At 40.5% G+C, this 27,713-nt stretch overlaps 1 protein-coding gene across 1 annotated transcript in view; it reads left to right on the forward strand.

Moving 5' to 3' along the window:
- Positions 1-27,713, forward strand: part of hmcn1 (hemicentin 1) — a 493,052-nt gene that overhangs the window by 78,077 nt on the left and 387,262 nt on the right. The window contains exon 4 of the mRNA XM_078218304.1: positions 2,029-2,151. Coding sequence (XP_078074430.1) covers positions 2,029-2,151 — 123 coding nt within the window. The remainder of the gene's footprint in view (positions 1-2,028; positions 2,152-27,713) is intronic.

Below are 27,713 nucleotides of genomic sequence, written 5' to 3' on the forward strand. Positions count from 1 at the left end.
TCCACTTGCGACCAATCGGCATGCTGTTCTCATGCAGCATAAATTGCTGTTCCTTTTACTATTGGTTTTCCTGCAAATTGACTTGATAAGTGCAAGACAAAAAGCTTGGACAGCATATTTTTTTCAATCAAATTTGTAGTGAGAGTTTCCTTAGTTTCTATACAAAGCATTGTATAGCCTCTAGGAGAAATTGTCAATTTGGTGCCAATTCAGGCAGTTTTGAACCATGGAACCTCTCATTCTAGAAACTGATTAAACTTGTTTCAAATTAGGACTTTTACAGCCAGGAGGGTAGAAACTATTCAATCCGTAAAATCCCATTTGAACCTTGATTGCTCTGCCATTCAGCCCCTGATATTTGTTTTTGATTGCCTTGCAATTATTTATTTTGTAGGCTTATCTATCAAGTTACTATCTGGCTTGATAGCTAAGAAACAAGACAATTTGGCAATATTTGTTTTTCCATTTGTCCAAGTGAGTGTGCAGAGCTGAGCTTTTTTTACGCAGAGAGCCTCCAGTTGTTTTGAGGAGGCAGAAGTAGTTAATGAAAGGACGGGAAATCTGTACTACTGAGGTACATCAGCTAAAACATTCAGACAGTGTTGAAATACAGAATTGTGCTGTAAATTCAAAGACTGACTGCCAAGAAATGTTATACTTGGATCTAAAGCAAGATTTCTGTAGATTATCATATATAGAGTTATCTCTGCCTATTCACTGGCTAAACCTTGAGTTCACTATGCTGGTGGAAGATGTCATTAGCAAAGCTCTGTGGGAGTATGTTGTTGCCACCTCAGCTGAAGCACAGACCCAGAAGGATAGGAACTCTAGTTATTTTAAAATTAGAACTGAAGGAACTATATAATGCTGTAGTGGGACTGATTTGGAAGTGACCTGCGCAGGAGAATTCTGCTGAGCTAGTTTATATGATTATCTGGAACTCATTGAACAAATGAAATTCCCCATGTAATTAAAATGAAATGTTTTCGGAAGTTGTCAGCCAGATGATTTGGTTGGCCATCCCACCCTGAATAAATAATAACCCTGTCTGTTTTCTCTGTGCCTCTTGTGCATTAGGAAACTAATCCAGAAAAAGCAGAGTTATGTCTAAGGGCCCACACATTATTCACTGCTGAATAGGTTCACGGTTCCTGGATATTTATAGCCAACAGCAAAGGTCCATGTCAATTTGGTGCTCATGCAGTTTTGGCCTTTCAAGGATCACCCCTTACTCATGACTTATGGTATGGTTATATTAGCTAGTAGCTGTAAATAGTAAAGTTTCCCTAGAGTTAAAATGCATTTTGCATATTAGACTTAGGAACATAATTGATAATGCATATGTAGTTCTTTTTAAAATCACCTTGTTCTCCTCCCAGTTTCCATACAAGTTGTGCACTATTGCACAACTTTGGCATGGAGAGTGGTTATGTGTTAAATTTGCCAATGTTTCTTGTGCAGAAGGAAGATCAAGCAAGGTTCCCACTATTGGTTGCTATCTGAGAACCTTGGAAAATATTCAAGTTTGAATGCTGATTTTAATTTAACTGTGAAGGCAGCCCATCATAACATTGTTTGTTGGCATTCATTTTCTCGACTTGGATATAAAGGACTGATCAATTATCATGGTCCGTGAAGGTCACTGGTGCCTCTCAATCCAGGATGAGTCGCTGTTTTCTGCAAAGAAGACTAAAGGAAGAAGATCGAGAACATTTGGGAAGTGGAAGTAATTTCTCTCTTTCGGAGACTTTGATTTCTTCTTGTAGCTGTTTCATATGTTTAACTGTTAGAAGTATTATGAGAAATTTGCATAGTGTCATTATCATTTTGATCCCAACATCAGGCATGTAGAAAAAAGCAACCAAAAAACAGAGGGATATTCATAAAAAATTGACCTATTCAATCAGCCTTTTCACAATAATAGATCATCTGACCTGGCTGTTAATATCCAGTAGCACTGATGTAAATGTATGGAATTAATGCAAAACAACTTGGCACGTACTCAGATTTGCATTTTCTTTTTTGCAGGTTGTATTTGTGTTAACTGGAGACTGTGGTGATCGAAGCCATGTTGGTTATAAAGTATATGAGGAAATTGCTTCCACAAGTTCTGGCCAGGTGTTCCACCTTGACAAGAAACAAGTGAATGAGGTAAAGTGGGAAATAGATGTACTCGGTGTTTGTTGGGGCTAAATGCTCTAATGTCAAGGAAGATAATTTTTAAGAGAATATTTTTCAGGATCAATTGATTAACAATAGTCAACATTTATGTCCATTATATTGATATTAAACAACCATTCTAACTGGTTTTCCCCTTTCTATCCTTGCTATGTTGAAATCGAGACTTATCATACCATACCGTCTTCTAACTCATTTTCCCTGTACTTCAAAATGTTCCTCCCTCAATCTTCTTACCCTCCTTTACCTATGGATTTTCAAGCTCAAGTTTGGATCACAGTCATTATTTGACTTGCCTTGCCTCTCTTAGTCTTTTCACTATTGGTAGCATTCAACAATTGGTTTTTGGCTTGAATAATAAAAAAATCTTTAACAACACATTGAAACTATTGGAATCTTTTCAGTTTTATCACTAATGAAGTGTAGATATCCAAGTATAGATTATGAAGATATAATGCTTCCTCTGATCGGTGTTACTATAATGATTATTAAACTATATTAAGCCGTACACATTCCCACTACCTACATTTGATTGACCACTTAATGCAACTTATTTATAGCTGTGCTAAATCAGTGAGCACAGAGCATACCAAATAAAAGAATTGGACCAGCATTTGTAAGACTATGTTTAAAGTAGGGAGTCAGTACAGCAGATCACCAGACCAATTGAATAAAGTGTTCTCTGAAAATACACTAGTGCCTAAATGAGTCAGAACTCAAAACCCATTATGATTCCGATGGCACAGAATGATTGCATGTGAACAGAACGGTCCTAAATTTATTTTTACGCCCCATCATTATAATTCAAAGGTGTGTGTACACTGATGAAATCTTCACCTATACAAATGGCTCACTTGTAACTCCAGGACATACATGTTGGAGCTTGCAACACTCAAGCACCAGCCAATTTAAACAAACTTAAGAGTATGGATCTAAAATGGATGCATGTACCTCACTTCAATTGGTACGACAGTGTCGAATTTTGATTCCATTAGACCTGATTTAGTTTATCTTTCAGTTTTACTTATTTTCTTTCACTCCATGTGCAGATTAATCCACTTCTGAGGAAGGCTGATTATTTATCTTTGTCCACAGTTAATTAAGCTTCCTATAGTTCCACACAGATGTAAATATGTGTACCGAGGACTCAAGACTTTTGCTGAGATTTTCTAGTTGAAGTTTAAGGCTAGAATATTTTTTTGACTATTCTGAATTTTGTATTGCTACCTTGATATATTGAGTTACAACTTAGGCTCTTGTGGTGAAATGATTTTACTGTAATGTGCTGAGAAAAGACCAACACTATCAGTGAAAAGAATATACTGTTGGCAGCAGTACTCCATCTAATTAAGGAGATAAAGAATTGACAAGCATTGTTATCCTTTGTAATTTACATACCACAACCACTCCCTCATCAAACGAGTCAATCAAAAACAGACAAAAGTAAATTTAAGCTTATTTCTACACAATTTAATAACCTATGTTTGCTGAATGTCACACTTCAAATGTGAAATGAAGTTCTCTTTTTTTAGTGAACTCCTTAAGTATAGGCAGAATAGAAAAAAACTGCCGGTTGCCATATATTTTCCACATCCGGCCTTTATGTTCTCCTATAAATAATAATTCTTAAGAGAATTAAAGAATTATGAAAAGCAAGTTAGAAGTTTGCCAGTACAATTAACCATTGCATCATGTTAATGCATCAGGGGGATGTAATAACTGGAAATGAGAAAATGGCTGAGGCATTGAACAGGTATTTTGTGTCGGTCTTCACAGTGGAAGACACAAAAAACATGCCAAAAATTGATGACAGGAAGGCTATGGCAGGTGAGGACCTAGAAACTATCATTATCACGAAAGAGGTAGTGTCGGGCAAGTTAATGGGGCTAAAGGTAGACAAGTCTCCTGGTCCTGATGGAATGCATCCCAGGGTACGAAAAGAGATGGCAAGAGAAATAGCAAATGCACTAGTGGTAATTTACCAAAATTTGCTGGATTCTGGGGTGGTTCCCGCAGATTGGAAAGCAGCAAATGTGATGCCACTGTTTAAAAAAGGAGGTAGACAAAAGGTGGGTAATTATAGCCCGGTTAGCTTAACTTCTGTAGTAGGGAAAATGCTTGAATCTATCATCAAGGAAGAAATAGCGAGACATCTGAATATAACTTGCTCCATTGGTAAGACGCAGCATGGGTTCATGAAGGGAAGGTCATGTTTGACTAATTTGGTGGAATTCTTTGAGAACATTACATGTGCAGTGGACAATGGGGAACCTGTGGATGTGGTGTATCTGGATTTCCAGGAGGCATTTGACAAGGTACCGCACCAAAGACTACTACATAAGATAAAGGTGCATGGTCTTACGGGGAATATATTAGGATGGATAGAGGATTGGTTAACTAACAGAAAGCAAAGAGTGGGGGTAAATGGGTGTTTTTCTGGTTGGCGATCAGTAGCTAGTGGTGTGTCTCAGGGATCAGTGTTGGGACTGCAATTGTTTACGGCGTACATAGATGATTTGGAGTTGGGAACCAAGTGCAGTGTGTCAAAGTTTGCAGATGACACTAAGATGAGTGGCAGAACAAAGTGTGCAGAGGATGCTGAAAGTCTGCAAAGGGATATAGATAGTTTAAGTGAGTGGGCGAGGGTCTGGCAGATGGAGTACAATGTTGGTAAATGTGAGGTCATCCATTTTGGTAGGAATAACAGCAAAATGGACTATTATTTAAATGGTAGAAAAATGGAGGATGCTGCTGTGCAGAGGGACCTGGGTATCCTTGTGCAAGAATCACACGGAGTTGGTTTGCAGGTGCAGCAGGTAATTAAGAAGGCAAATAGAATTTTGTCCTTCATTGCTAGAGGGATGGGGTTTAAAAACAGTGAGGTTATGTTGCAGCTGTATAAGGTGCTGGTGAGGCCACACCTGGAGTATTGTGTACAGTTTTGGTCTCCTTACTTGAGAAAGGATATACTGGCACTGGCGGGGGTGCAGAGGAGATTCACTAGGCTGATCCTGGAGTTGAGAGGGTTGGCTTATGAGGAGAGACTGAGTAGACTGGGGCTAAACTCATTGGAATTCAGAAGAATGAGAGGAGATCTTATAGAAACATATAAGATTATGAAAGGAATAGATAAGATAGAAGCATGGAAGTTGTTTCCACTGGCAGGTGAAACTAGAACTAGGCGGCATGGCCTCAAAATAAGGGGAAGCAGATTTAGGACTGAGTTGAAGAGGAACTTCTTCACACGAAGGGTTGTGAATCTATGGAATTCCCTGCCCAGTGAAGCAGTTGAGGCTACCTCATTGAATGTCTTTAAGGCAAGAATAGATATATTTTTGAACAGTAAAGGAATTGAGGGTTATGGTGAGCGGGTGGAGCTGCTACTCCTGCTCCTAGTTCTTATGTTCGTATGTTCTTATCATACCCTGCATTCAGCAAATATCACCAGACTCCTCTTCTCTCTGTGTCAGGAGCTTTTGTTTACTCACCCTTCACTAAGAGTAGCTCTTTGTGCCCCACTGTGAAGCTATTATAATCTCCATACTGTGTAACCTTTCTCCTTCTTGCCTTAGATTCCCTTCACACCTTTCCCCTACTCCCATGGGGTCTTTGATCTGCATGCCATCACGGCCACTGACTGAGAGCACAGTTGTCAGATATTTCTGACAGTGAGAAATATTGTGAGAGATGAGAGCGTTTTACACAATATAGAACACAGTTTTGAAGTGAATCATTGGTTCTTGACACGATTTAATAGTGCATTGAGCATAATTGGTCAGCTCTGAATTTAAATGTATTTGAATAAGAAGTAATTTGATTCACTAGAATTCTGTATATTTGGGGTAACTGGAAAATATTTCAATTTATTGAAACCCCATGTTTCGGTGAGGACTGTATATATTAAGAGTGGACTCAATATGGACCTACTGCCAATAGAAGGTTATGTGTGGCACCCGAAGAATGTTCACTACGTACTTTCAATGTTAAATGTTGTATTGCTGCAGACTCCATCTAGTTGGTTAAATGACACAGCAGCTAGCCATTGGAGAAAGAAGGAAATAGCAAATGGAAATCTGTACATTCCTTGTATTGTACCTCTGATAACAGAACCAGTGCTGATCAGAGACTTCTACCTAACAATTTCTTGAGGTTTCTCTCATCTAAGCAAATGAGTTCACTCAATCTCCATGGGAATTTATATTACCTTTTAACTGCAAGTGCTTTTTACATTTACTTGTGCTCAAAGGATACATAACCATTTTTCTATTTAAAAATTACACAGTCCAAATTTTTGAACCACTTACAGAAATGTACCTAGAGTATGTATGACTTACGTAAACATGCATGAAATGGCCAAGATTTTGTGGTTAGCTGTGAAGCAATGGTACTTACTCCTGACCTACCCACAAAGATCTGTCGATCTCTGTGGTGTGGATTTCCCCTTTTCCACTGACCATTTAAAACCTGGTGCCCAATCAAGATCTCGATGCGTCCAGCAGCTGTGGCGTTATTGAGCAGGATAAGCAGCCAGTCACATTAAAGCATTCTCAGACAACAAAGCAGGAAGTTTAGTGTTGAATTCTTTCACTTTCAGTTTAAATTTTGGATAACTATTCTGATATAGATGGAAGCTAAAATTTAGTAACAAATTAAAAAATATATATCATAAGGGAGAAATGAGATATTCTTCAGATATAGCATCCGCTTTTCAAGATCAGGGAGGATGCTTAGCAATATTTATGAAGTTAGTATGCCATAAAAAACCCAGTTGTACTTCATTCAACAAGATATAACTTTTTCAATAGTTTTCTCAATGAGACTCTCAGTGTAGCGGTGGAGGTTTTCATCAATTCATTGATAGCCTAGGGATGGTGTTCTGGTAGAGAATGGTAGGGAAGAACACCAGTAGCATACCCGTTAGAGGAGCATTGAATCACTGATAGCAACATCTGGATTTCTGTGTTATTCTGTGTATGTGTGGACTCCCAAAGTTGCTGATGGAGTAATGTCACTGAGTACGGCTTGTTTTTCTCAGTTGACAAGAGCATGGTGCTTAATAAGGACACATACTTAGTGCCCGTACTAGCTGAGGTTTGGGGCCTTCCTCTTCTACTTGCCCCACTGATATATGGTGGCCTCATTGTTTGAGGATTGCTAAACATGACTCAATGAGAAGATAACATGAAAAGAGACAGCATGACCATCAACACTATAACTTTCCAGTTATTATCCCTGCAAAGTCCAGGCCGATGGACTAGTATTTAACATGAAAATGTTGGTGAGGTTTTCTTACCTCTTATTTTGCTTTCTGTACATGATTTGACATTGAATTCATTATTTTAAATGACACTTCTTCCTGGTTTAAAAGTTGCGTTGCATTGTTTATGAACAATTTGTGCTGCAGTGGTAATAGATGCACTGGTCATGATTTTCCAAAGTTTCCAAGATCTTGGGACCCAATGGATTGGAATTTATCAAATGTAACATTATTGTTCAAGAAAGGAGGGTGAGAGAAAACGGAGAACTACAGTCCACTGAGCCTTAAAATCAGTTCTCAGGGAAATGTTGTAATCGATAATTAAGTCCAAACAATTATCACATGACCAGAGTCAGCACAGATTTACGAAAGGGAAGTTATGTTTGACAATTTTACTGGAACATTGAGGATTTAACTAGTGGGTTGATATGCAAACAATATCTATGTAAAATACATTTCAGGCACTTTGTGACTTCACTCTAAATTAATCTACCCTGATCTGTTCGTCTTTTAGTCCCAGGTTATTCTGAATTCTCCCTTACATATATATCAGCATGGATGGAGGATGGACAGGAAGCAGAGAGTGGGGATAAACAGGCATTTTCAAGTTGAAAGGCTGTAACCAGTGGAGTGCTGCAAGGATGATCTAACTGAAACATGCAAGGCTCTGACGGCTTGTCAGGGTTAACACTAAGGTTGCTTCCCTGGCTGGAGAATCTAGCATGTAAGGACACAATCTCAGGATAAGGGGTTGATCATTTATGACTGAGATGGGAGGAAATTTCTTTGCTTAGAGGATGTGAATTTTTGGAATTGTCTAACTCAGAAGGTTGTAGATACTCCATTGTTAAATATATTTTAGGCTGCGATAAATAGATTTTTGATCTCAGTATTGAGGGATATGGGGAGTAGGCAGGAAAGTGCAGGTAAGGCAGAGGTCAGCCGTGATTGTATTGAATGGTGGAGCAGACTCAAGGGGCCACATGGTCTACCTCTGGTCTTATGTCTTATGCACTCATTTGCCCCATTCACACATGTGTGACTTGGATCTCTAAATCCAGCAGCTTCAGGTGCAAAAGGCCATAGAAATCTGTTGGGCAAGGACAGGGCTAACATATGCTGGATGCCTTTCATTGACCAGCGACAGTAAATTCTGGCTCAATATTCACCCTCCCCCCATTCATGCAACAATGCTGTAGATTGAACTAATAGTACGTCTTCCCTGTGATTCTCTTGATATATTGAATTGCACATACACATTTCCTTTGCTGTAGAAACTGGAGACTGTTCTTTTCTTTATCATTTCATTCACTACAGTTATCTATCGATAGACATTACACTCTAGGGGGTGTCTTGAATAATGCACAGATGTGTATAGTATGTTGCAGTGTATGCAAGTTCAATACTTAGTGACACATGAAGACTTGTTCTTAAGGTTCTGTAGAAGAATGGAAAGATCACTGAACAAAACCTTTGGGAACAAATGTTGGTATGTTTGATACAATCTTTAATTGAAGAAATGTGTTGAATAAATCCAGAGAAAACATTATTCTTTCAATATTAGTGGTTTACTTTTTGTGACAAAGAATGTCGCTTTGGTTAGTTTGGCAGAAATATTGAGGCTGAGGTATGGTATATACTTTATCAAAGTCCCTGAAGCACAAATGTGCTGCTTATCACGTTAAGATACTTTATATGTTTTCAATTAAAGCCACATTTTTTTCTTCTGGCAACAAGAGTGGAAACAGAAAAATAAATGCAATCAAAAACTTGGAAGTAATTAATGTGAGGTCATATGAAAATGTTCAGGTATATTTCCAAAACGATGGGCATTAGAAAGTGTCAAAAATATCGCAGAGAAATCTTGTCTATTCCCCAAGATTAGTTCATATCCGTGAAGTTATATTCTGCCTTTTTAAAAAAAAAAAATGTTTTTCTTTGGGAAGTTCATAATTTTTTGTACATTCTCTTTCTATCCTTGTTCCATTTCAGTGAGGTGTGCAGATTGCTGTAAGTACAGCGGTCACAGTATGATGCAGTCCTTTGTTTCATCTCTCTTAAGACTTACAGAGAAATAGTTCACAATTGATTTGTGGAAAGTTTATGCCTACCATGTTATACTAATTAATTCCACAATTATTTTCTTTCACTAAGAGCTTCAAAGTTGTTTCCAAATCCCAACTAGGCCAAGTTGGAACAATTTGGATTCAGTTGGACATTTCCCAAGTTTCCACAGTTCAGATCAATCTTGACTCCAGACACTACCCCCAGCCATTCAAGATAATTTTGACAAAATCCATCATATAAAGAACAAAGAACAAAGAACAATACAGCACAGGAACAGGCCCTTCGGCCCTCCAAGCCCGCGCCGCTCCCCGGTCCAGGATTGAATCCTGAATCCAGGATCCCCACCCAATTTTCCAGCCTATCTACATACCAATATCCTATCCACCGAGCTGTCCCTCACAGCTACGATGCTTTGTTCATTACAACCTATTAACTTACCCCCACCCCCCCATTCCAGACCATGTGATCTCCAGGGAGAGGCGAAAACCCAGAGTGAAAAACCCCAGGGCCAATATGGGGAAAAAAAATCTGGGAAATTCCTCTCCGACCCCCTGAGGCGATCGAAACGAGTCCAGGAGATCACAATGGCCTCCACGTCCACTAGCCACATGGTAGGCTAGTGAAAAAGGTTGGATCCCATGGGATAAAGGGGGAGGTGGCTAGATGGGTGGAGAACTGGCTTGGTCATAGAAGACAGAGGGTGGTAGTGGAAGGGTCTTTTTCCGGCTGGAGGCCTGTGACTAGTGGTGTACCGCAGGGCTCTGTATTGGGACCTCTGCTGTTTGTGATTTATATAAATGATCTGGAAGAAGGAGTAACTGGGGTGATCAGTAAGTTTGCGGACGACACAAAACTGGCAGGACTTGCAGATAGTGAGGAACATTGTCAGAGGCTACAGAAGGATATAGATAGGCTGGAAATTTGGGCAAGGAAATGGCAGATGGAGTTCAATCCTGATAAATGCGAAGTGATGCATTTTGGTGGGAATAATGTAGGGAGGAGCTACACGATAAATGGAAGAACCATAAAGGGTGTAGAGACGCAGAGGGACCTGGGTGTGCAAGTCCACAGATCTTTGAAGGTGACGTCACAGGTGGAGAAGGTGGTGAAGAAGGCATATGGCATGCTTGCCTTTATAGGACGGGGCATAGAGTATAAAAGTTGGGGTCTGATGTTGCAGATGTTTAACAAGCTTACATTCCTTGCTAACCTGATCACATCATTAAGAAATAAACATTCTGAAACTGAGATTTAGATTCAGGTACAGATTCCCTCCAGTTCAGCGTCTATGACTGCAATTCAGGAAGACCTTCAGGCTTCACTGCAGTCTGTACAAATCACTTTCCTACAGAGAGACAGCCGTAGAGAAATTCCAGGGGTTGGAATTGCGGGTGGGGGATTGTTGCGGGTGGTGGTGGGGGGGGGGGGGGGGGGTTGTCAAATGCATGCCAAAAAGAAAATGGCAGGGTAGAGAACATGCTGCTCTGATTTGTCGTCCTCAGTTTGCGAATATGCTTTCATATAATAGTGTGTAATTTGACGTAGTCGGCAAGGAGCCTGAAGCATGAATGTAAAAAATTGTTTTCAGTCGCAGGGTCAATTGCTTACAATATTGAGCAGGATAACCAGGTGACAAAATCCTGATGCTAGTTTGTCACTTACAAGGACAGGACTGGATAATGATGAGCAATTTTATTTGCTTGTTAAGTTGATTGAGTTTGATACAAAATGCCATATAAATTTGCCACAAATTGAGCATACAGTGTTGATCTCAAAGAGACAGTACTAGGACGACTACTTTTCTTCATATAAAATAAAGGCTTATACTTAGGTGTAAAGGGAACAGTTTAAAAATTTGCAGGTAACACACAGCTTGAACAGTAAGGAGAATAACGATAGACTTTGAGAGGACATAGACTTGTGGTATGGATGGACAATTGGCAGATTCAAATTAATGCAGAGAAATGTGAAGTGATATGTTTTGGTTGGAAGAATGAGAGGCAATATAAACCGAAGGGGTGCAGAAACAGAAATTCATGGGGATACAAATCATTGAAATTGCCAGGGCAGGTTGAGAAAGTGATCAAAAAGGCAAATGGGAACCTAGGCTTTGTAAATCAATGCATAGGTCGGAACTCTATCACCTTGCCCGCCAAGGAAACTCCATTGACCTCAGACGGGAATTTCCGGTCTCGCCCGAGCGTGGCCGTAAAATCCTGCCCAAAGAGTATAAAAGCAAAGAAGTCAGGATGAACCTTTACAAAAGACTACTTTGGCCTTGTGAATCTCGAAATACTCTTTATCAGGCTTGGCTCGACAAAAATCGCTTCAACTCCAGATATCTGGTCAACTTCTTTATTCCATTTTATGACGTCGGGTCAGTCTTCCTTAATGATGCGGGTTAACAAAGCCTGCAGCCATCAGGGGAGACTGAACACATTTCCCGCGCTTTGTACAATTCAAATACTTTTTCCAACGCACGCAAAACGACGCGACAACCTATCAACTCTAGCCCCAATATACCAGTTACCAATCAGAGGATAATAATGCTTCGTGCACTCCTCGTGCTGACCTTTACTGGCCAATCACATCCCGTGCACGTATGGGGCAGCATAGGACACTGGCGTGATAACCAGTGACCGCAGCTGCATTCAGTTTATCTTAGCAGACAACTGTTTGTAGAACAAGCACCAAAACATCACGTGACCGCACCCAACCGCCAGTAGCCAGGTGATAGTTTATACTCATTATACTATGATACTGTAAACATTAGGTTATTAATAGTTTCTGCAATCAGGGTAAACATCACTATCCAAACATCACTACACATATATTTACATCCACAGCCTCATCTGGAACATTGTGTCCAATTCTGAGCATTGCATTTTAGGAAAGGTTAAGAGAGGATGCAGAAAAGATTTACAAGAATGGTTCCAGATCTGAGGGACTTCAGTTATGAGGATAAATTGGAGAAGCTGGGACTCTGTTCCTTGGAGAGGAGATGCTCTGACAAGATTTGATTGAGGCGTTCTAAATTGTGAGGTGTCCGGACAAAGTAGTTGGGAGAAACTGTTCCCACTGGTGGAGCAGTAAAGAATTTCACTGACTGTCATCAATATGGTATTGGACAGGTATGAAACATGTTTATTGCATTACAAAGAAAGAAAGGCTTCAATTTATGTGGTGCCTTTCATGACCACAGCAAGCCCCCAGTGCTCGATAGCCTATGAGTTTAGAGTTTTAAAGCTTATTTATTGTTATCACAAGAGGCTTACATTAACACTGCAATGAAGTTACTGAGAAAATCTCCACACGCCGGCACCAGTTCAGGTACACTGAGGGAGAATTTAGCATGGCCAATGCACCTAACCAGCATGTTTTTCAGACTGTGGGAGGAAACCGGAGCAGCCAGAGGAAACCCACGCAGACACGGGGAGAACATGCAGACTCCACACAGACAGTGACCTAAGCTGAAAATCGAACCCAGGTTCCTGGTGTAGTGAGGCAGCAGTGCTAACCACTGTGCCATCAAAGTACTTTGAAAGTGTACCCACTTTCACAACGGAGGAAACATGGTAGCCAATTTGCACAGAGTAAATGATTAAATATGCTTTTCCACTCCCACAAACAGCAATATGATAATGACCAGATAATGTTTTTGTGATGTTGTCTGAGAGATAACTAATGGCCAGGATATCAGGGATAACTCTACTGCTCTTTTTCAAAATAGTGTCATGAGATCATTTTCATCCACTTGACAGGGCCGAAAAGGGCTTAACATCTCAATCAAAAAATGCCACCTCCAGCAGTGCAGAACTGTGACCAAATTCTGGGGTGAAATTTGAACTCACAACCTTTGGCTCAGAGGCAATTGCTACTAACTGAGCTACGGCTGACAACTATAGTGTCACGTGTCAAGTACCATGCTATTATAGCTAACAAAAGATGTAGGAGTTCTGGACACACCATTTGGGAACCCCCAGTCCCAAGTGACTTTCCATCAAGTCACTCCACTACCTTGCAACATGAAATGCACTGTTGTCCAATGAACATGAAACAAGAATATTATGGGGGTTGTTTGCATTAGTTACACTGAAATGAGTACAGCAAGCTCTTGAAAATGTTCTTCATCATGGGGTAATGAGCTCTCCATTACCTACTGATAAGTAGATCAAAATCACCAAATAATTTGATTCATTTGTTGAGAACTTTGAATGCAACCTACTATATATGATTGATATGCTTCAAGTAATGGTTTTGATTCAAGATAAATATGCCCCTAGTAGCTGAGATGTGGTCTGCTGCCCCAGGAAATGTGGAATAGAGTACTGCACTTCCAAACTTATAATAAAGGTCAGCCGCTTGGCTAGTTTGCCAAAACGAATGTGCGTGATATGTAGAATAATTCTAAATATTAGTTGAATTGTAGGAATGCAAATGTTTCATTTACAAATACTTGTGGCTGTGTTGAGGAATGTTGTGTCATTTAAGTGTATTATTACAATTTGAGGTTTTGCCACTTGTTCTTAATTTTGTTGTTAGTTCTTCCAAAACACACAGCAGCAGCAAGAACATAGTTTTAGATTAGTTTTAAGTTCTGAACAATTATAATAACCATGCCAAAGCAATTAGAGTTCAAGGAGATGTGAAGTAGCTTTTTGACATGAACATCCGATTTTGTTTCATGATTAGCATATTTGTGTTTAAGTTCTCTGTAATGATGCTGAACTCCATTTGAAAAACACATTTAATGGAGTCAGTGATAGTCCTTTGGTAGTATAGAACTTGAATAGTGCTGAAAAGAGACATTTGTAAAGCTTTTCACCTTGCACTAAGGGAAAACAAATTTGTACTGTATGAGAAGAGACTGTTCATTGTCTATAAGTGGACTTTGGTAGAGGTGTTGCTTGGAGAATGTATTAGTTGATGGTGATTAACAGTTAACTGCCAAGCATTGTTTGAAATTTAAACCAGGTAGCTTGATTCTAGCAAGGAAATGCCCTGAGGAATAAACTAGCAAATGGCTGATACTCATTTTGTTTAGCTCAAACAAGTGCAATGTGTGCAGGAAAGTTAATTCTTGAGAATTAACTCATGAGACAGAGTAATGTTGGTCATCCAGAAGTATTTGGCTTGTTGGAAGTATCATTTAGATATAGTCAATGAAGGAACTTGATGGTAAAAGAGGTGATTGCGGAAGAGTGATGGATAGACATGGATTCAGATCCACAGCAAAGGAGTCACAACAATCTCAGGCATGAAACCTCTCGTACGCAAGTTTTGATTTTTGAAACATATTCAACAGAGATAAATAATAGATGTTTCAGATGCAAGTATTTGAGGATACAATTTCCTTGTTTAAAAATGAACAAAGTCTTCATGAGATTCTGGTGAAGCAGCCAACTTGAACGTTTAAAAGATTGCACTGTTGAATATCTGAGGCACGACACAAATGCTACATGTGTCGCTGTCTGCATTCTGCATATCGGCACTCTGTTACTATCATCAGTGCAAGGCAGAAGGGGGTCCCTCATGATGTCATTGATCATTACCAGGTGCAATACCTAACAGCATTTGTCCATGCGGGAATGTGCGCATGCGCAGATGTGACTTCCAGTCTGTTGTCAGGAATTGGTGGTTATTAAAAGGAGACTTGGAGTTGAAATGTACAAAGAGCTTAATTTTCCATTTAGTTTGAGTTTAATTCATAGCTACCACTCAAATACAACAACTTCATAGACCTCAATACAATTCAATGGTGAGCCAGAAGTGTGGCCTGAATTTCACAATGCTGGAAGGGCTCCATGCCTTAGCTAAAATGGTGCACGTTGTATTTTTAAAGGATAGACATGCAGACGATGAAGGTACAAACACACTGCTTTGTTGCAAAGGTGTTTACTCGCCAGGCTGTTAGGTTAGACTGGCCAGTGATATCACCAATACGTCACGTGATCAAACTCTTAAAAGTGACTTTGTTCCAAACAGAAACAAACATGAATACGCAACAGTGCAGGAGCCCTCCTGAACCTCCTGGCTCACACCTTTTCACTGAATGGATATGGTGGCAGGTTGTGGTTTGCACATTTATGGTTCGCAGAGGCAGCTGCTTTGAAACAGATGCAATTTTCATTACTGGGATTTCCAAAACATGACTTGTCAAATATAGACATTTGAGGAAAATATCTAAAGCTGCTAGAGTTACTTGGAAGGGTATGGTACCCTTTTAGACAGGTCCAAGTACCCCTTTTGGAGAAGTCAGATGCCTTTTGGGATAAACATAAATGTGTTTAAAAAATGGATAAAGTGGAACTGTTAAGCTGTCAAGTCATTTAAATCTCCAACTAGCCTTTTAATTTTGGGGGGATAAAAGCCTGTTGCTTGCAATTTCAAGACATGCTTGTTGACAAAAGCCTGAAGGTTACCATTATAGGATTTGCATTGCTTGACTGCTTCCGCAACCTATTACAGTAGGACGGGGGGTGGGGGGATGTTTGTAAATTCACAATTTGGTTGACAGTTGCAGTGGTTATAAAGAGATTAGTTTTCTTTGATGTGAGACTATGAATAGAAATATTTATTTTCATAAAGGTTTAAGTGCTTGAAGGAAATATTTATTTTCAAGGGATTTAAGTAATTAAGGAATTTAAATGTACCCAATAGGTTTTTAGAAATTTTCTTTTCAAATAGTGCAATAGATACTTAGAATTTTATTTCATCTTAACATGGCTCCCGAGTTCTGCCCATGGTCAGTCGATATTAGGGGACTTGGCATGGAGCATGTAAGGGCAAAGGATAATGGGTGGGGTCATGGGTTTGTATGAGTTGGCACTAACTTGGCATATGGACTACAAATGACCATGAGGATGAGTGGAGGATCATGGGTTGGCATGAATTAGTGCAATAGACACTTAGAATTTTATTTCATCTTAGTATGCCTCCTGAGATCTGCCTATGGTGGATACTGGAGGAGTTGCCATGGTGCATGTAAGGGAAAAGGGTGATGGATGGAGTCATAGATTGGCATGGGTTGACACTAAGTTGGCATATGGACTATAAATGACCATGAGGATGAGTGGGGGATCATGGGTTGGCATGAATTGGCACTAAGTTGGCATGGGGCTATAACAAGCCAAGGGGATGAACCACTGTCTCACTATTCAAATTAATTAGATTAGACAAAGTCAACATGGATTTATGAAAAGGAAATAATGTTTGACAAACCTGCTGGAGTTTAAGGATGTAAATAGTAGAATAGATGAGGATGATGGACCAGTGGATGTGGTGTATTTTGATTTTGAGAAAGCTTTTGAGAATGCCCCACATAAATTGATGTGCAAAATTAAAGCACATGGGATTGAGAGCAATATATAGCATGGATTAGGAATTGGAAAGACAGGAAAGAGAAAATAAGAATAAATAGTTCTTTTTCAAAGTGTCAGACAGTGACAAGTGGGGTACTGCAGGGATCAGTGTGGGGCCCCAGCTATTCAACAATTTGGATGAGGGAATCAAATCTAATATTTCCAAATTTGCTGATGACACAAAGCTGGATGGAATTGAGAGTGATGAGGAAGTACAAGGACTTCAAATTGATTTAAACAAGTTGAGTGGGTGAATACATGGCAGATGCAGAATAAAGTGGACAAGTGTGAAGTTAACCACTCAGTGGGAAAAACAGAATGACATGGCATTATTTACATGGTGATAGATTGGGGAATGTTGATATAAAAAGGGACCTGGGTGGCTTTGTACACTAATCACTGAAAGCAAGTAGCAGTGCAGCTAGCAGTTAAGAAAGCAAATGGAATGTTGGCCTTTTTTGCAAGAGGATTTGAGTACAGGAGCAAGGATGTCTAACTGCAGCCGTACAGGGCCATGGTTCCTGGAATGGCAGAATTGTCATATTTGGAGAGATTGGGTCAACTGCACCTCTATTGAGTTTTGTAGAATGGGAGGGGATTTCTTGAAACTCATAAAATTCTGACAGGGCTGGACAGACTGGTTGCAGTGGTTATATTTACGTGTTGTGGGGAGGGGGGGGGGGGAGAGTGGGGTGCACGCTTGTGGTGGTCTAGAGCAAGAGGTTGACACATGGAGTGGACTTTTCTGTTTTTTTGATCAGCCATCAACTCAGGTGGGAAATGCTGCATGCAGCTCACTGATACCACTGCCGGCTTTTTCACCATATTATTTTGATACTTAGCCAGAGTGACATCATGGGTCCTGCCTCCAAGATTTTATTTGACTAAGATTAAGCCCACCATGCCAGCAATGTTGACTTTCAAGGTCGCCCCAATCCAAACATAAAAGGGAGAGAGGTTTCCATTCCCACTCGGGACACGGTGAACCCCGCCTCAACATGCACTTCTCCATCCCTCTCCAGCAGGGGGCAGTGCTTGGGCACTGCCAAGGTACAGCCCAAACATGACCAGGGTGGCACAGTGGTTAGTACCGTTGCTTCACAGCGCCAAGAGCCAGGGTTCAATTTCGGTCTTGGGTAACTGTGTGGAGTTTGCACATTTTCCCAGTGTCTAGGTTTCTTCAGGGTGTTCCAGTTTCCTCCTATGATCCTACAGCCTCTTAGTGTCCCAAGATGTGTAGGTTAGGGAGATTAGCAGGGTAAATACGTGGGGTTACAGGGATAAGGCCTGGGTGGGATGCTCTGTTGGATAGTTGGTGCAAACTCAGTGGGCCAAAAGGCCTCCTCCTGCACTGTAGGGATTCTATGAATCTATCTATGATCCTCTTTCCCATGAGGGCTGTACTTGCCTATGTGCCCATGGTGGGTTTTCTTTGTCAGGTCTCTGTTTATCAAAAGCTTTTGCAAGCCCCGTCGACATGATGTCAAGTGAAGCAGGCAGGTAATCCAAATGTGGGGATATTACATTTAGTTTCCTCATTTAAATCATTAATATATATGGTGAATAGCTGGGGTCCCAGCACTAATCCCTGCGGAACCCCACTAGATTACAATTAATGTACTCATCATCTCTGCAGGCAATTCCCCAAGATCCTAAGATACAGGTAATCGGGTCCAGGGGACTTGTCAACCTTTAGTCCCATTGTTTTAAAATCATCTTTCCCTATTATCCCCAGATTTTCTACTTGGGAAGATAATTGTGTCCATTCAAAATATTTGTTCAAAATCTCTGCGATTTCCTGCTTTTCTATTATAATTCCCAGTTTCACCCTCTTAGAATAGAATAGAATCCCTACAGTGCAAAAGGAGGCCATTCAGCCTACCGAGCCTGCACTGACAACAACCTCACACAGGCCCTATCCCCAAAACCCCACATATTTAACCCGCTAATCTCCTGACACTAAGGGACAATTTAGCATGACCAATCCACCTAACCTTCACATCTTTGGATTGTGGGGAGAAACTGGAGCATTTGGAGGAAACCCAGTGCAGACACTGGGTGAACGTGCAAACTTCACAGTGTGGAGGCTTAAGGGACCAATGTTCACTGTCACGACTCTTTTTTCCTTTTTAGATACTTGTAGAAGCTTTTACAGTCTGTTTTTATATTTCTTGGTAGTTTTCCCTCAGTTTTGTTTTGCATCACCTTTTGCTGGTTTCTAAAATTTTCCAAATCTTCTGGCCTACCACTGACCTGCGCAGCATTGTACATCTTTTCTTTCAATTTGTTATCATTCTTAACTTCCTCAGTTAGCCAGAGATAGTGCATCTTTCTCTTAGGGTCTTTCTTTCTCAGTGGAATATATTTTTGTTGAGAGTTCTGAAATTTCTTCTCCTGCTTTCTGCTTCCCTGCCATTTTGCCTATTAGCAATTTTGTCAGTCCACTTCAGCCAACTCTACCTTCCTACCCTTGTAATTGCCTTTATTTAAGTTTAAGGCATTAGCTTTGGACTCAAATTTCTCACCCTCAAATTGAATGAAATTCCATCATGTTATCATTCTTACCTAGAGGATTAAGTCATTTATTCTTGTCTCATTATTCCACGTTATCTGAAGTAGCCTGCTCCCTTGTTAGTTCCAGAATGTATTGTTCTAAGAAACTGTGCCAAATACACTCTAACGTATCTTCCAGGCTACCTTAGCTAATTTGATTTGTCTAATCTTTATGACGATTAAAATCTCCTATGCTTATTATGAGCTGCGGTTATTTCTTGATTCATATTCTGTCACCCTATATAGGAGGCCTATAAACTACTCTGAACAGACTTATTTCCTTTGCTATTTCTTATCTCCACCAAATTGGTTCTACATTTGATCTCCTGAAACAATATTATTTCTCACTACTGTACTGATCTCATCCTTGGTTTACAGAGTTTCCTCACCTCCTTGTTCTTTAGTTCTGTCCTTCTGAATATTCAGGTCCCAGCCATGGTCACTTTGAAACAACGTTTCTGTATTGGCCATCACATCATGCCCATTTATTTCTATTTGTGCTCTCAATACATCTGTCTTATTGTGGATGCTGCATGTATTTAGATAAAGAATCTTTCCTGGCTGGAATTTTCTGACAACTGGATTCTTCCCCTCTCAAGTTTCACTCCAGCCCTGAGGAGATATCCTTAACCCTAGCACTTTGCAGGGAACATGCCCTTTGGAACTCTTCTCTCAGCTGCAGAGAGCAGTGTCTATCCTCTGTCCACCTAATCGTATTTACCCCCACTACACCTCTTTCATAGTCACACTTCCCTGTCCCTGACCATGGACCAAATCTGAAGCACCTAGCCTAAGTGGTGTGAATGGTTCAAGTAGCTTTCCCCTTCACAATATCTGGAGCTCAGACTCTAGCTCATCAGCTTGAAGCCAAAGTTCTGAGAGCTACAGACATTTACTGCAGATTTGGTTACCATGGATCACACAGGTAATCACCAGATCCCACATGCTATGACTGCAGCACATCATCTGTGCTGCCATCTTGATTTTGTTTGTATTTAACTAATTAGATTTTAACTTTAGAATATCATTCAGCAATTATCTATTGTCATATTTAGTTTGACTAATTATGCTATTAATTTATATAATACTTGTATTTTGTCAGTATCAGTTTAAACTAGTGGCTCAGTTTAGAGAGGGATTAAACCCCTGAAAACTCACCACTTAATGCATCCAGCCTTCAGATCTCACTGTCTCTGACTCCCTCTCTTTTTTTTAATGTGAAAGGCCAGAACAGCAGCTCCTCCCTCCCTGCACCAAGTTCTTAGATTTAAGCTCTCAATTCTATTGCACTCTGTCTCCAGCTGCATTTTCATGGGACTTATGGGAGGTTTAGTACACACAATATTTATACAAACTCATATTCCAATGAATTAAGTCAGTCGCTACTGGATAAGGAACCAGTTCTAACTAGTTACTTAATTAACTATCCTACAGGCACCTCCAAAAAGGGACCATATTTATTGCCAACTAAGACCATAAGAAACTACATATTGTTGTTACACATAAGCTAAATACTAAATGCCAACTTGACTAGATTTTAGAAAGAGATCGACCCTTCCAACACCCTCATTTACCAAATTCCTGGATTTAAGTCCTCAGTCACAACTTGGATATCGCATTCATCCCTAATTTGTATCTATACCATTCCACTCCCTTCTCACCACTTCTCAGGAACCTTGCAGATCCAGTAATAATTAATAAATGATAGGTATAGCTTCTTGAAAAATATTGAAATTTCAATTCTTTTTTTTAGTTCTGTACTATCTAGGCAGTTGTTAGGGCAACTTCCCTATTAGATAACTTAATCATGGGCTCAATGAGAGCTTGAAAAAAAACAATTTAAATAGCCAGAGCATGTGGGCAGAATTTTGAAGAGTTTGCTCCAAAATTGTACCTTTGACCTGAATAACCTAATGGGCATGAAGCTATGCTCTATGGTTTTCCAGGTTTTTGTACACACTCTTAACAAGACCATGACAGCAGGGGGTTTCAAAAACTAGTCTCAAGTTAGGCATCCGAAGTGTTTTTTACATATCCCTGTTCTATTCTAGGATGTAACATGCTAAGGCTATACAAGCTAAAGTAACCTATTGTCAGGGTCCTGAAAAGAACCATTCACCTTTTAACCTCCCCCTCAGCCAAGCATACAATGCTGAGAAAAGCAGGCAAGAGAAACATTTACACCATATGAATTCACTTCAGAATACCCTTGTCAGTATTACTGCAAACTAAAAGTGTGCACCAGGGGTGTAACGCAAGTATTTTGTAACTGTTAACTTCTCCTTCAATTGAAATTGTTTTGTCATTTGGAAGAAGTTATTTGTTAGTGAGCTAATTCCATGAGTTTATTTAATAAATGAGGAAGCAATAGTGATGTAGTGTTGTCACTGTCTCATGCTAATGCTCTGGGGACATGGGTTCAAATCCTACCACGGCAGCTGGTGGAATTTAAATTCAATTAATGCATCTAATTAAAAGCTAGTCTAATGGTGACCATTCCTGATTGTCATAAAAACCCATCTGGTTCACTAATGCCCTTTAGGGAGAGAAACCTGTCATTGTTTCTTGGTGACTCCAGATGTACAGCAATGTAATTAACTCTTAAATGTCCTTTGAAATGGCCGAGCAAGCCACTCAGTTATATCTAAAAGGACTGAAACCAGATGGACCACCCAGCATTGACCTAGGCTCCAGAAACAACAGCACATCTAATCCTGTAAACCCTGCAAAGTCCTCCTTACTGAAATGTGGGGGCTTATGACAAAGTTGGAAGAGCTGTCCCACAGATTAGTCAAACAACAGCCTGACATGTTCCAGACACCATCTCTGCGGATATTCTGTCCCACAACAGGACAGATCGAGTAGAGGTGGCAGAGGCACAATGATATACAGTTAGGAGAGACTTGCCCTCAGGAGTTCTCAACATTGACTCTGGGTCCTGTGAAGTCTAATGGAATAAGACGAGGAAACCTCTTACTGGTTACCACCTGCTCACCGCCCCCCCCACCCTCCCTCCCATGAATCAGTACTCCTTCATGTTGAACACCACTTGGAGGAAGTACTCGAAGGTGGAAAGGGCACAGAATGTAGCTTGGTACCACCACTATTGACTGAGCTGACTAAGTCTTAAAGTGTGGAGATGCCGGCGTTGGACTGGGGTAAACACAGTAAGAAGTTTAACAACACCAGGTTAAAGTCCAACAGGTTTATTTGGTAGCAAAAGCCACACAAGCTTTCGGAGCTCCAAGCCCCTTCTTCAGGTGAAGAAGGGACTTGGAGCTCCGAAAGCTTGTGTGGCTTTTGCTACCAAATAAACCTGTTGGACTTTAACCTGGTGTTGTTAAACTTCTTACTAAGTCTTAAAGGACATAGCTGCTAGACTGGGTCTGTGGCAGGTGGCGAGGGAACCTGGTGCAGGATCACCTGTCTACGACAGTATTGGTCGGAATGACTACCATACAGTCCTTTGGTTTCAAAGTCTTGTCTTTATGTCCTTGTGGGTACAACGTCTTATCTTTACATTGAGGATACTCTCCATCATGCTGTGTGGCAGTAACACTATGCTAAATGGGATAGAGAGCAACTCAAAACTGGGCATTCATGAGCTGCTATAGGCCATCAGCAGCAGCGGAATTGGATGCAACCACAATCTGCAATGTGATGGCTCGGCATGTCCGCCATCCTACTGTTGCTGCAAAACCAGGAGATCAACCAGTGCAGAAGGGTATGCCAGGAGAAGTACCAGACATATCCTAAAAATGAGGGCCAGAATTTTGCTGCCTCACCCGCTCGGGAATCGGGGTGGGCAAGGCTCGCAGAATGGAAATCTGTATTGGCCCCTGGCAGGATTTTGCCCGTGCGAGGTCGTAAAATCCCGCCCGGGGTGTCAGTCTGGTGAAGCTACAACACAGGTCTACTTGATGCCAAATGGCAAAAGCAGCACGCAATTGATAGAGATAAACAATCCTACAACCAACAGATAAAATGTAAGCTCTGCAGTCCTGCAACATCCAGCCATGAATGGTGGTGGACAATTAAACAACTAACTGGAGGAGGAAGCTCCACAAGTATCCCCATTCTCACTGATGGGGGAGCCCAGAACATTAGGGCACGAGACATGGCATTTGCAAAATTCTTCAGTCAGAAGTGCCAAGTGGATGATCCTTTTGGGGCCAGCATAGTGGCACAATGGTTAGCACTACTGCCCCTCAGCACCAAGCACCTGAGTTTGATTCTGGCCTTTGGGTGAGCTTGCATGTTCTCTCCGTGTCTGCATGGGTTTCCTCTGGGTGCTCTGGTTTCCTCCCACAGTCCAAAGATTTGCTTGTTAGATGGATTGGCCATGCTAAGTTGTCCCTTAGTGTCCCAAGTGTTCCCCGTAATAACATCTTAATCTATAAAATCCACAGGTTGTTGGTCTTGCTGATCTTTTTACTCCATATTTAATAGTGGCGGATCTAACTGCCCAAAGATTTGTCATACCACAGCTAGTAATAAAATCCATATGTAATGAAACTTCATGAGTAGCCCATTGAAGACCCTTATTCAAAATCTGATAAAGACGTGTATGTAAGCTTATGCTTACATTAACACTGCAATGAAGGTTCTGTCCTTCCTGTGACTATGGGGAAATGGGAGATTTTCAGAAACTGTTATAATACTCTATTCTTTATGGAGCAATGAGTGAGGAGGGTCAGATGTATGTGTTAAATTCACAATGGTTAATTTACTGAACAATGTTGCTCAACGTAAAATTGAAAGAAGGATGACTGACTTTATATGATGATTTTGTTTGAAAGGTGATGTCCTGCATAATGAAGGTCAATAAACATCACATTTTCTGTGCCTTTTTTGACGACTACTAGGTAGAAAATTCCACAGACTAAATTGAAATTTATATGAACAGTTATCTTTCAGATTTTAAAAGCAGTGACTAGTTAATAATTCCTAAGTAATAGAAAATTTATGAAGTTGTTACTTTTATTGACATTAAAAAGTTTTAAGTGAAAAATGATCCCATTAATGATTTATTCGGAACAATTGTTTTGAGTACAAACAAGGCTTAAATTAAGTTTAGATTTTAATCCTCCTAATCACCAAGAAATGAAAAATTACCCTGTGTTAATGTTGTGTTAATTGTGTTGTTAAGATTGAAGATAAACAGATAGAGGGTATTGATTAAATATCTTGCATGCATATAAAAAGGGATTTTATTTTATTTTTGATTATTTGTTTTATTAAGAGTATTAAAAGGGATTGTGTGGTTTTGATGAGTCAGTGTTCCATGTTTACATAGGTTGTGCAAATTGTAGCTTCCTTTTAACTATTTGAGAGGTTTGCTCCTCAACCTTTGGTTGTACTTCAGCCCCACGCTCCTAATCTTCAGCTATCTACTGTAGAAGGAAGCTGGGGTGGATTTGGTTTGGTTGGGTTGGGTTAGTGGGTGGATTGGAGGGTGTCTCACTCCTGAGTCTGATCCAAGGTGGCCATAAACAGATCAAGGCAGTAGATGGTTGAGAGGGTCATTTGACCTGATTGCCCCTCTTCTGTAGTGACTTCTGAGCCCAGGTGTTTAGTTTTTTAAAATTTATTTATTAGTGCCACAAGTAGGCTTACATTAACACTGCAATGAAGTTACTGTGAAAACCCCCAAGTCGCCACACTCCGGTGCTGTTCGGGTACACTGAGGGAGAATTTAACATAGCCAATGCACTTAACCAGCACGTCTTTCGGACTGTGGAAGGAAACCGGAGCACCCGGAGGAAACCCACGCAGACGTGGGGAGAACGTGCAAACTCCACACAGACAGTGACCCAAACTGGGTATCGAACCTGGGTCCCTGGCGCTGTGAGGCAACAGTGCTAACCACTGTGCCACCGTGTGTCCGCCAGTATGCTTGAATTGGTGGGCACCACAGGGGCTGGAATACACCATCAGCCTCAAGAACAGTAGTTTGATATTCTAAGTTTCCTTTAAAGTTTTTGTTGCTGTGCCCCCATAAGCAGTGGTACTTGGCCTGGGAAATGGAATGGGTTGGGGTTTGGAGGGATTTGATAGAGGTACCCAATTTCTACTCTCCCAATCTGCCTTTCACTATTTCCAGAAGGCCCTCTGAATACAGCAGCCGAAGTATCCACATGTATAAGTCATGCGCTTCATTTAAACATATAAGTCACGATCCTTTAAAGTGCAAAGGACTCGATGAAATTTTCTGGTGTCAGTGGATGACATATATGCTCTTATTATTACGCAGCATTGAACAGCCATTGAAGCATCTATGCTTCTCCTGGCCATACAATAATCTTTTGACTTACTTCTGGTCCTTTTGTACCTGAAGGATTCTCTCCAAACCCTTCAAGTTTCAACTCTTTACTCAATTCTTTGGTGATGCTGCCAGATGTTGCCAACCCTAATCCCCACTATCAGCAGCAGCCTGAGACCTGGTTCAGCACCACAGCTCATCAATCAGTTATAAATGAGGCCTCTCCATCAAAGTTGCTCAAGGTTCTTGCTGAGGACATTGGATGAGCAACATGAATGATCTATCCACTGTTGAGCAATAATGAAAATTGACACTGATATTTATAAATGAAATGATGCATGACAGCCAGTTGCATCTGCACTTGTTCTGTAGAGGACCTGGTTATGGAACTGCAGAGTTTTTTCCACTACCAATTCAGATGAAACCTTAATAAATAGCTCATTTACAGGAGTTAATAGTTGCTGACCCCTTGCTGTTCAATAGTATGTCACTGACATCCCTGTATTTGCGTGATATTTGGTTTATGTGTTTTTATGACCAAATGCTGTATATAATGTGGCTTTCTCACCTTACCCAGAGTGAATTGGTTGTTGACACAACTGGGTTGGGAATAAATTAGTAGAAGAAGGTGAAAGGATAGTCATTTGGATCAATTTAAGTTACCCTGGCACTTGCCTACAAATTGAGCTAATTGTCCCAGTGGATTATGTATTATATTAAAGATCAGAGGTCGCAGACGGCCCTTAACTTTAATGCATGTTCTGGTTGAATTAAAGTTTACCAGCATGAAGTCAGCCCTGTACTCATGTATCATGCCAGATAAGTTGAGTGGTCTGAGAGTAATTTCTAGTGGGTGCAGAACTATTTCTTCTAATTTGAGACAGGGCAAAAGAGTTTTAAAAAAAATGCTACAAAATCCATTTGGTAATTTAAGAGTCAGAGTAAATGGTGGTGAGTTTTGAGGTTAATGAAGTTTACATGATAATGGTGGGCATATGCTCATTTATGCCCATGATGCTGGATTACTGATGATGATCAATTCACAAGAAAGGGGAATAGATATTGCATTTTGTGTTCTAATCACGTTGAGTTGAATGTCACATAATATTGTTTAATGGGATTTTCAAAATGGTCAATTGAAGTTAGCATGCCATTCGTAACCAAATCATCCTTACAGTGAAGTGTGCTTCAAATGAAAGCTTGTTCAACTTTGTTGAGTGTAACTCATGGCGGATATGATACAAGCTGGGGTTTGAAGTATATTCATGGAAGAGCAGACGTAAGTCAGACTAGTTAAAAGTACATGTCTGAGCCGAATTCTGTTTAGAATTAAAAACATCATAATTCTACTCATTAACACTCAATTCTGCTCATTTGCCTTTTTAAAGGCAAAGATAAGTAGATTTTTGAACAGTAAAGGAATTAAGGGTTATGTTGAGCAGGTGGGTAAGTGGAGCTGAGTCCATGGAAAGATCAGCCATGATTTTATTGAATGGCGGAGCAGGCTCGAGGGGCCAGATGGCCTACTCCTGCTCCTAGTTCTTGATTTTCTTATGTTCTTGACACAGTAGCTGAAATTCCTTGAGCCCTGAGCCTGGCATCCTGATTAGGGTGTAACTCAGTGTTGGGGTTTGCGGAGTCAAGTAGCCCAACCCTAGGGGACAGCGAGCAGCCCGTACAGAGCAACTTGTCATTAGATTTGCTGACCTGGGCTGGTCAAATTCCAGTGTAAATGAGATCATGGAAAGACTGACCTGAGGAAATTGGGTCTATTTCTCAGTGGAGATCTGCTTTCCTAAAAATGGAGTAATTGGACAGCGAGATAAGTAACTTAAATGCCCCATGTAATTTGCTTGATAGTCACTGAGAGATTTCTCCGTGAAATTGGGGCTACTTTAAACTAAGAATCTTTTAAAAGAAGATGAAAAGAATTTAGCAGATCCTCACAGGCATGGCAATTTGCTTTATTTGGTTTAGTTGCCTGGCGATTCAGTGCCACTCTGAGCTGGGGCTAGAGGGTTCCAGACATAGACTC

Source organism: Mustelus asterias, chromosome 8 (assembly GCF_964213995.1).
Source record: "Mustelus asterias chromosome 8, sMusAst1.hap1.1, whole genome shotgun sequence".
In the NCBI taxonomy this organism is placed as follows: Eukaryota; Metazoa; Chordata; class Chondrichthyes; order Carcharhiniformes; family Triakidae; genus Mustelus; species Mustelus asterias.